The sequence below is a fragment of the Arachis hypogaea genome, chromosome 6 (assembly GCF_003086295.3).
Source record: "Arachis hypogaea cultivar Tifrunner chromosome 6, arahy.Tifrunner.gnm2.J5K5, whole genome shotgun sequence".
Taxonomy (NCBI): domain Eukaryota; kingdom Viridiplantae; phylum Streptophyta; class Magnoliopsida; order Fabales; family Fabaceae; genus Arachis; species Arachis hypogaea.
Window position 1 is genome coordinate 80,654,360 of NC_092041.1, and position 10,697 is coordinate 80,665,056.

The following is a 10,697-nucleotide window of genomic DNA, read 5'->3' on the forward strand; positions in this document are numbered from 1 at the left end:
CCGACATAACCCAACACCCAAAGAGAATCAACGGGACCACCCCAGGCCAACCAACCGGCCACCAAGAATAGGCAAATTCTCTAATTACACGCTCCTAACAGCACTTATTACGGAGATATACCATCAAATAGCAGATCGAGGCATCATTCCAAAAGCCCGACAACTCAAAGAAAGGACGGGAGGCAACAAAACCTTCTACTGTGACTACCACCGAGGTTACGGCCACAAAACATAAGATTGTCTTGACCTTAAAGACGCTATTGAACAGGCCATACGAGACGGCAAACTCCCGGAATTTACCAAAATCATCAGAGAACCGAAACGCGCGGAGAGAGACAAGTCACCGGAAAGGGAAGGGCGTAACCCGAGAACTCACAAGCAAGCCCGCAGGGAGAGCCCGGAGGAAGACCTGACCATCATAGTGAACGTCATCACAGGCAAGGAGATACCGAGCCAATCAAAACTTACAATGAAAAAAGATCTTAAGGTAATGGCTATCAGAAACCAAGCTCCAATCGCCGCGGCCGACAATATGATAACGTTCTTGCCAGAGGACTGCCAACACGGCACCTCAGCCGAAGATGCCCCCTTCGTCATCTCAGCCAGAATTGGAACAGGACTAGTACGAAGGATACTGGTAGACACCGGCGCAGACTCCAACATCTTTTTCCGAGGAGCCTTCGACAAGCTCGGGCTCCAGAACAACAATCTCCAAACACACCGCCACGGCGTCACGGGCCTCGGTGATAACTTTCTCAAACCAGATGGCTCAATTACCCTCCCCATCACCGTAGGAACAAGCAATCAGAAAAAGACAATCCTATCCGAATTCGTAGTCCTAAAAGACTCCACAGCCTATAAAGTGATTCTCGGAAGAAAAAAAATTAATGACTTCTCTGCAGTCATCTTTACCAAATACCTCCTCATGAAGTTCAGAACCGACGACGGCTCCGTCGGTACCATCCACGGAGAACGAAAGGTCACAGCCGAATGCGACAACACCAGCCTAGCCCTAAGAAAGAAATCCCGGGATGCGGCCGGGATATTCCTAGCCGACCTAGATGCGCGACAAGATGGCCAACCTAGGCCAGAACCAGAAGGAGACATGGAAAAACTACAAATAGGGCCAACCAGAGAGGAATACACCTTCATCAATAGAAACCTCCCATACGACCTCAAAGAAGAACTCTCCCAACTCCTGAAACAGAACAGAGACTTATTCGCATTCACACCAACCGATATGCCGGGAATTAACCCCGACCTAATGTCCCACCATCGAGCCGTGGACCCCCAAGCTAAGCCAGTGGCACAAAGGAGACGAAAAATGTCACCAGACCGAGCCGCCGAAGTCAAAAAACAAGTCAAAGCCCTACTCGAAGCCAACTTCATCCGGGAAATCCCCTACACGACCTGGCTAGCCAACGTCGTACTAGTACGGAAATCTAATGGGAAATGGTGAATGTGCGTCGACTACACAGACCTCAACAAAGCTTGCCCGAAGGACGCCTTCCCCCTACCAAACATCGACGGATTAGTAGACGCAGCATCCGGCCACCGATACCTCAGCTTTATGGACGCATATTCTGGCTACAACCAAATCCCGATGCACCGACCAGACGAAGAAAAAACCGCGTTCATCACCCCAGACAGAACATACTGCTACACAGTAATGCCCTTCGGCTTGAAAAATGCTGGAGCCACCTATCAAAGACTTGTTAACAAGATTTTTCGAGACTTGTCCGGAAACAAGTTAGAAGTCTACATAGACGATATGCTCGTCAAGACTGAATCCGGCGACCAACTAACCAACGACCTCAAGGTCATAATGAACACCCTACGAGAGCACCAAATGCGGCTCAACCCGGCAAAATGCGCCTTCGGAATGGAGGCAGGGAAGTTCCTCGGCTTCATGATTACACAACGCGGAGTTGAAGCAAACCCGGAGAAACGTCGTGCCGTCCTTGAGATGACAAGCCCCAAAAACCTTAAAGACATCCAAAAGCTCACCAGCCGACTGACCGCGTTATCACGCTTTCTCGGTGCATCGGCCCAAAAAGCAATCCCTTTCTTCAAACTAATGAAAAAAGGGACCCTTTTAAATGGGAGACGGAGTGCGAAGAAGCATTCCAACACTTCAAGAGGGTCCTAGCGGAACCACCAATTCTCGCCAAACCCCAAACAGGGGAAACACTTTACCTGTACCTCTCCATAACGGAAGAGGCACTCGCAGCAGCTCTCATCCGTGAAGACGAGAAAAAGGAGCGAAAACCCGTATACTTCATAAGCAAAGTCTTACAAGATGCAGAAACCCGCTATTCACGCTTAGAAAAACTAGCTTTCGCACTCCTTACAGCCTCCCGGCGCCTACGACAATACTTCCAAGCTCACCCCGTGACGGTCCGAGCCGACCAGGCGGTCAAGCAAGTATTACAGAAACCCGACCTAGCGGGAAGAATGCTAGCATGGTCCATCGAGTTATCCAATTCCAGGTCAAGTTCGAACCCCGGAACGATATCAAAGCACAAGTTTTGACCGATTTCATCGCCGAAATGACTCCGGGAAAACCCACCCCCGAACCATGGAAATTGCACGTCGACGGCTCGTCAAACTCCACTCACGGAGGTGCCGAAATCATACTCGAAAACCAAAATGGGGTCACAATTGAACAGTCAGTACGATACGAATTTCCAGTATCAAATAACCAGGCAGAATACGAGGCCCTCTTGGCAGGCCTGACCCTAGCCCGAGAAGTCAGAGCAAAGGCCCTAGAGGTAAATACCGACTCCCAGGTAGTCAGTTCCCAAATCAACGGAAGCTACCAAACACGAGATCCCCTGCTCCAACAGTACCTCGCCAAGGTAAACAAACTAAAAGAAGGGTTCGAAAGCATCACCATACAACATGTTCCCAGGGAACGAAACGCCAGGGCAGACCTAATTTCCAAGCTAGCCAGCACCAAACCGGGACATGGTAACAAATCGCTAATTCAGGAGGTCGTTAGGTCACCTTCTGTATCAACAACAGTCAACGCCCATCTGACGTCCTCAACTCGAGAGTCCTGGACGCACCCTATCCTACAATACCTCCTCGACGGAACTTTGCCGCCAGACCCGAAAGAGGGAAAGCGAATAAAAAGGGAAGCCGCCAACTATACCATCGTAGCAGGACAACTATACAAACGTGCTTTCTCGCAACCCCTACTCAAATGCGTCAAACACGGGGACACAGAATACATACTCCACGAAGGCTGCTGCGGTCACCACGTCGGAGGCAAAACATTAGCCCAAAAAATCATCAGGGCTGGCTACTACTGGCCCACAATCATTCGAGACTCCATACAATTAGTAAAAAGCTGTGACAAATGCCAAAGACACGCCAATATCCACCAAGCCGCCCCACACCAACTCAGCACCATATCGACAGAACGGCCGTTCGGCACTTGGGGATCGACCTCGTCGGGCCCTTTCCTACAGCTCCCGGCCAACTCAGATATCTCATTGTCGCCATAGATTACTACACCAAATGGATCGAGGCCGAACCTCTGGCCTCCATAACGGCGACCCAGTGCCGGAAGTTCGTTTGGAGGCAGATCATCACCCGATTCGGAATCCCGAAGTCGTCATCTCGGACAACGGAACCCAGTTTTCCGACAAAAAATTCAGAGAATTCTTAGAAGGATTACACATATCCCATCGCTTCAGCTCGGTAGAACACCCCCAAACAAACGGACAGGTGGAATCCGCAAACAAAATAATCGTCAAAGGACTCAAAAAACGGCTCGACGAAGCCAAAGGACTATGGGCAGACGAATTAGGGTCGGTCCTATGGTCATACCGAACAACACCACAAACGACCACGGGGGAAACGCCTTTCCGATTAACATACGGCGTAGAAGCAGTCGTCCCAGTAGAAATCGGAGACCCGAGCCCCAGAAAAACGGTCGGAGGTAACGATGAAGAAGCAGAACGAGACCTCATTAACGAAGAAAGAAATATAGCTCACATCAAAGAGCTAGCACTCAAACAAAGAATCAGCTTAAGATATAATCACGGTGTCATCTGAAGAGAATTTGCGGCCGATGACCTCGTCCTACGACGAAACGATATCGGTCCCCCGACCCCAGGAGAAGGAAAGCTCGCCCCCAACTGGGAAGGACCATACAGAATCAAAGCTGTAATCAGAAAAGGGGCGTACAAACTCGAACGGCTCAATGGCGACGAAGTCCCAAGGACATGGAACGCCGCCAACTTGCGACGATACTACACCTAGACCGACCTAAATAGGTCGCCCCCCTTATTTTTTCCTTTTCTACTTTTATACTTTATTTATATTTTTTCTCCTCCCAGATTTCCAAGGTTTTAAAGGGATTTCGCATCTAAGTTTTAATCTCGGGTACTCTTTCCCGCCGTTAACGGAGGGTTTTAACGAGGCCCAACCATTCAATAAATATTCCATTAAAAGCTATTTCTACTTTTTACACGTCCCAAAATACGGAACAAAAGACACGGCCACGACTGGGGGACTGATCACCCCCCAGGCCCAACACACGGATATCCACAAAAACCCGACCAAACGACGGTCCGAGGAAATGAAAAAACAAACGGAATAGCTCAAAACATATAAAAAGGCCCGAATGGCCGAAAAAACAATAATACGGAACATACAAAGGCCCGGACGGCCGAAAATATGATTAAACGGTTCCCAATGTCACGGCCCTTGGCCATCCAACATATTCAGAAACAAACAAGTTCAAAATAAAAATTACAGAGATAAAAAAGCTACTCGAGGTCAACAATCCGGCCGTCACGAACGGTCTGAACGCCCCCATCACGGACACGTCCACGCCCGGAGCCAGCACTAGGGCCTGTGCCTTCATCGTCTCCTCGGTAGCAGCAATCGCATCTTTAGCGTCAGCCAATAACCCCGTCTTCTCCCTCTTCAAGGCAGCAACCTCGGCCTTCAGAGCCTCCGACTCAGCGAGAAGAACGGCAGCTTGAGAACCCGCATCTGAAGCCCGCTGCTGCTCCTCTGCCAATTGAGAAAGAAGCAAAGTCTCAACCCCGGCAAGACGGAGAATCTCCGCCCCGACTTCCTCAGAAGACTTCACCGCCCTCTCCTTCGCAGCTTCGGCAGCCTCAAGTTCCCCCTTCAACTTGGCTACCTCAGCCTGAGAATGGCGAAGCTTCTTATCCAACAAACCAACCTAAGCCATCACGGGCTCAGCCTTCCGAACAACGACAGCAGACCGGAGGAAAGCACGATACACTGACTTAGCCTGAAACGAAACATCGCAGCCATCAAAAAACTACTCTGTCCCAGGCATCAAGTGTTGGTCAATAAATCCCGAGGCGTCAAAGCGTCGGTCCATCATGCTGGGCACAAGACCCTCATCCTCAAAAGTCTTGCTACTCGGTTCCTCAGGCCTCTTTCTCTTCCGAGAAGCCTCAGCAGCCGTCATTACGACGACCTCAGGAGAGTTCACAGGACCAGGAGAAACTTGAACATCGGCCCGCACACCCGAGGGAACCTCCTCCTGAGAAACCGGTCGAGAATCCACGGCAGGGTTAGAGGCAGGAGTAGCCAAGGACGACGACCCCTCCTCCTGGGCCATCGCTGCCTTCAAACGCGCCAAGGATGTCAAGCCACCAGCCATCTCAACTGCAAGGAAACAAGAAACAAAAATCCCAAAGTTACAAAAACGGGAAACAAAACATAAAAACCAAGAAAAGAACAGACACACACGACACACACCAACATACGACCGGCAAGCAACCGGATCACCCATCACGTCCCGGGGATTAAGGGGACGCTCTCCAAATAACTGCCACAAAACAAGAGCGATGTCCCGTTCCTCCGGGGACAGAAACTCCTTCAAAACCCGAGTAAACACGGACGGACCAGCCTTAAAATTCCAATAAGTGGGGAACCGACGTTCGCCCTCCAGCGTCAACCAAAAAGGATGATGCCCCCTCGTGGGAAGAACTTTAAAATAACCACTCTTAAAACCGTGGAAGGAATCTTCATACAAACCGAAAACACGACGGTGAGGCTGAGCTCGGAAGGACACATACCCCTTCTTGTGCTTCCCCTCCTTAGTCGGGAGAGTACACAAAAACAGGAAAAGGAAAACGTTTACTGAGGCAGGTAGCTCTAAAAAATCACCAACAAGTTCGAAAGACCGTATCGCCGCCCAGCTGTTCGGATGTAGCTGGGACGGCGCCACGGAGCACCGGTTCAATAACTGCTGAACAAACGGAGAAAAGGGGAGCCGAACACCGAGCCGGGTAAACATCGCCTCGTACACCCACATCCAATCTGGCACCGTCGGGGAGTCGAGATTGGTATAGCAAACCCTCTCGTCAAACCTAGGGAGGGAAAGCTCATAGTGGCGTTCGGCATCGCCACCCCCACAAACAGCCCCTTCATCACGGAGCCGTTGGAGGTCCGCCTCCGTCATCCGCGACGGCGTCCCCCAAACATCACTAGTGACCCAAGAAAAAAGGACAGGGACACCCCCCGCCGGGGCCACCGGAGCCCTCACACCTTCCGTCCGTCGGCGAGCCATACCTAAAATATTGACGAGCACCACCGTCAGCCAAACCTCACAGCAGAAAACGGCGGATAAAACCAAAAACAAACACCACCACCGCACACCACCAATTATACGGTGGCACTCCCCCACCAACAGAACTATCTACCACCATACAAACACCATAAAACTACTCTAAAGCTACACTTAGAAAAAACAAAACAAAGGCAGTAGAAGACAGAGCAGAAGAAACAAAAAGAAACGAAGAAATACCAACCTGATAAATCAAAGGAAAGTAAACCCGAAGGAAAAATGCCACAGAAGAAGACCAATCGAAACCTTAGAACGCGAAGTGAAGAATGGAAATTACTCTGATTGAAAAAAGAAGCAATAGAGAAACAAAGACGAGGGAACTGAAGAAGCAAAACCAAAACGGTTTTCGAAAAAGGTGAAACGACGAAAATACCCTCAGAAAGCAAAGTAAACGCGAGGGCAAAAAAGAAAAAACACGGCTTGCAATAAATACCCCCCATCGAAAAAAGTAACGCCTCGGAGAACGCAACGGGCGCGACTGATACAGAAGAGTCACATCAGACCTAAACGGTCAGACGAATCTTCCACGACACGAAACCAAGACGCCGACCTCATCTCGAAGGAACCAGACGGGCACCCGAGAAAAAATCGAAGCCCGCAACGAAAACAAACGTCTCCCAGCGACAGCCCGACCTCGCTCGCTCTCCCGCTGCGGGGGCAACTGTTACGGATCCGACCCACGGATCCTGCGCACGGAGCAGCCCTCATACTCGGTTGCTCGGTGGTGGACGAAATTGTGATCACTATTCTTTGAGTTGCATTTATCAACTTGGTGCTGTAGTTGCACGTAATTGTAAAATTATGGAATTTGAAATTGGCACGAGTGGACACAACTCCGTTCAACTAGCCAGCAAGTGTACTGGGTCGTCCAAGTAATAAACCTTACGTGAGTAAGGGTCGATCCCACAGAGATTGTTGGTATGAAGCAAGCTATGGTCACCTTGCAAATCTCAATTAGGCAGATTAAAAATGGTTTATGGGTTTTCGAATAATTAATAAATAAAAAGAAGAAATAATAAAAGGGATAGAACACTTATGCAGATTCATTGGTGGGAATTTCAGATAAGCGGATGGAGATGCTGTAGAGCTCTCGGACGCCTGCTCTCCTACTCCTTCTACTCAATCCTTCTTACTCCTTTCCATGGCAAGCTTTGTATAGGGGTTCACCATCAACTGTGGCTACTTTCATTCCTCACGGGGAAATATCCTGTGCGGCTGTCACTCGCACAGCTAACCAGTCTGGAGGCATCACCCATGGCTGATGGCTACATCCCATCCTCGCAGTGAAAACTATGCTAACGCACTCTGTCACAGTACGGCTAATCACCGGTTGGTTCCCGCTCCTACTGGAATATAATCCCTCTTTTGCGTTTGTCACTAACGCCCAGCAAGTTAAAGTTTGAAGCACGTCACGGTCACTCATTACCGGAATCCTACTCGGAACACCACAGACAAGGTTGGACTTTCCGGATTCCCAGGATCCTACTCGGAATACCACAGACAAGGTGAGACTTTCCGGATCCTCATAAATGCCGCCATCTATCTAGCTTATACCACGAAGATTCTGTTGGGGAATCTAAGAGATACGCATTCAAGCTCTGTTGCATGTAGAACGGAAGTGGTTGTCAATCACGCGCGTTCATAAGTGAGAATGATAATGAGGGTAATTTGACTCATAACATTCATCATGTTCTTGGGTACGAATGAATATCTTGGAATAAGAATAAAAGAGATTTGAATAAAAGAAGATAGAATTTCATTAATACTTGAGGTGCAGCAGAGCTCCACACCCTTAATCTATGGTGTGCAGAAACTCCACCGTTGAAAATACATAAGCAAGAGGTTCAGGCATGGCCGAATGGCCAGCCCTTTCCCTGATCAAGTGACCGAATGAAAAAGACTAAGAATGGTCAAAAGATGGTCAAAAAAGATCTAATACAATAGATAAATGTCCTATATATACTAGACTAGCTACTAGGGTTTACATGAGTAAGTAATTGATGCATAAATTCACTTCCGGGGCCCACTTGGTGTATGCTTGGGCTGAGCTTGATGAATTCACGTGCTAAGGCATTTCTTGGCGTCAAACTCCAGGTTATGACGTGTTTTGGGCGTTCAACTCCGGATCATGACGTTTTTCTGGCGTTTAACTTCAGACAGCAGCATGTACTTGGCGTTCAACGCCAAGTTACGTCGTCATTCTTCGAATAAAGTATGGACTATTATATATTGCTAGAAAGCCCTGGATGTCTACTTTCCAACGCCGTTGAGAGCGCGCCAATTGGAGTTCTGTAGCTCCAGAAAATCCATTTCGAGTGCAGGGAGGTCAGATTCCAACAGCATCAGCAGTCCTTTTGTCAGCCTTCTTCAGAATTTTGCTCAAATCCCTCAATTTCAGTCAGAATTTACCTGAAATCACAGAAAAACACACAAACTCATAGTAAAGTCCAGAAATGTGAATTTAACATAAAAACTAATGAAAACATCCCTAAAAGTAGCTTAAACTTACTAAAAACTATATGAAAACAATGCCAAAAAGCGTATAAATTATCCGCTCATCACAACACCAAACTTAAATTGTTGCTTGTCCCCAAGCAACCGAAAATCAAGTAGGATAAAAAGAAGAGAATATACTATAAAGTCCAAAATATCAATGAATATTAATTTAATTAGATGAGCGGGGCTTGTAGCTTTTTGCTTCTGAACAGTTTTGGCATCTCACTTTTTCCTTTGAAGTTTAGAGTGATTGGCTTCTCTAGGAACTTAGAATTTCAGATAGTGTTATTGACTTTCCTAGTTAGGCATGTTGATTCTTGAACACAGCTTCTTTATGAGTCTTGGCTGTGGCCCTAAGCACTTTGTCTTCCAGTATTACCACCGGATACACAAATGCCACAGACACATAACTGGGTGAACCTTTTCAGATTGTGACTCAGCTTTGCTAAAGTCCCCAGTCAGTGGTGTCCAGAGCTCTTAAGCACACTCTTTAGCTTTGGATCACGACTTTAACCATTCAGTCTCAAGCTTTTCACTTGGACCTTCATGACACAAGCACATGGTTAGGGACAGCTTGATTTAGCCGCTTAGGCCTGGATTTTTAATTTCCTTGGGCCCTCCTATCCATTTATGCTCAAAGCCTTGGATCTTTGCTAAAATTTTCGCCACTTTTTTTTTTTCACTGCCTTTTCTTGCTTCAAGAATCAATTTCATGATGTTTTTCAGATCATCAATAACATTTCTCTTTGTTCATCATTCTTTCAAGAACCAACAATTTTAACACTCATAAACAACAAGATCAAAAATATGCACTGTTCATTCATTCATTCAGAAAACAAAAATTATTGCCACCACATCAATATAATTAAATTAAATTCACTAATAATTTCGAAAATTATGTACTTCTTGTTCTTTTGAATTAAAACATTTTTCTTTTAAGAGAGGTGAAAGACTAATGGATTTTATTCATAGCTTTAAGGCATGGTTACACACTAATGATCATGAAGTAGAGACACAAAAACATAGATAAACATAACACTTAAAAACCGAAAACAGAAAGAAAATAAAGAACAAGGAATGAATCCACCTCTAGTGGCGTCTTCTTCTTGAAGGACCAATGATGTTCTTCAACTCTTCTATGTCCCTTCCTTGCCTTTGTTGCTCCTCCCTCATAGCTCTTTGATCTTCTCTTATTTCTTGGAGAGTGAGGGCGTGTTCATGGTGTTCCACCCTTAGTTGTTCCACATTATGGCTCAAGTCTTCTAAGGAGGTACTGAGTTGCTCCCAATAGTTGTTGGGAGGAAAGTGCATTCCATGAGGCATTTGTTGATGATGAACTTCCTCATGTTCTCTTTGGGGGCCGTGAGGAACTTCCCTTGTTTGCTCCATCCTTTTCTTGGTGATGGGCTTGTCTTCTTCAATGGAGACATCTCCATCTATGATAACTCCGGCTGAATAACATAGATGGCATATGAGGTGGGGGAAGGCTCGCCGTGCCAAGTATGAAGGCTTGTCAGCTATTTTGTAGAGTTCATTAGAGATGACTTCATGAACTTCCACTTCTTCTCCAATCATGATG

At 47.2% G+C, this 10,697-nt stretch overlaps 1 protein-coding gene across 1 annotated transcript; it reads left to right on the forward strand.

The window, feature by feature from the left end:
• Positions 1 to 490: 490 nt before the first annotated feature.
• LOC140173690 (uncharacterized) lies at positions 491 to 1,459 on the forward strand. The gene has a single exon (XM_072198204.1). It carries the CDS (start codon positions 491 to 493, stop codon positions 1,457 to 1,459), a length of 969 nt encoding a protein of 322 aa, XP_072054305.1.
• Positions 1,460 to 10,697: the final 9,238 nt, after the last annotated feature.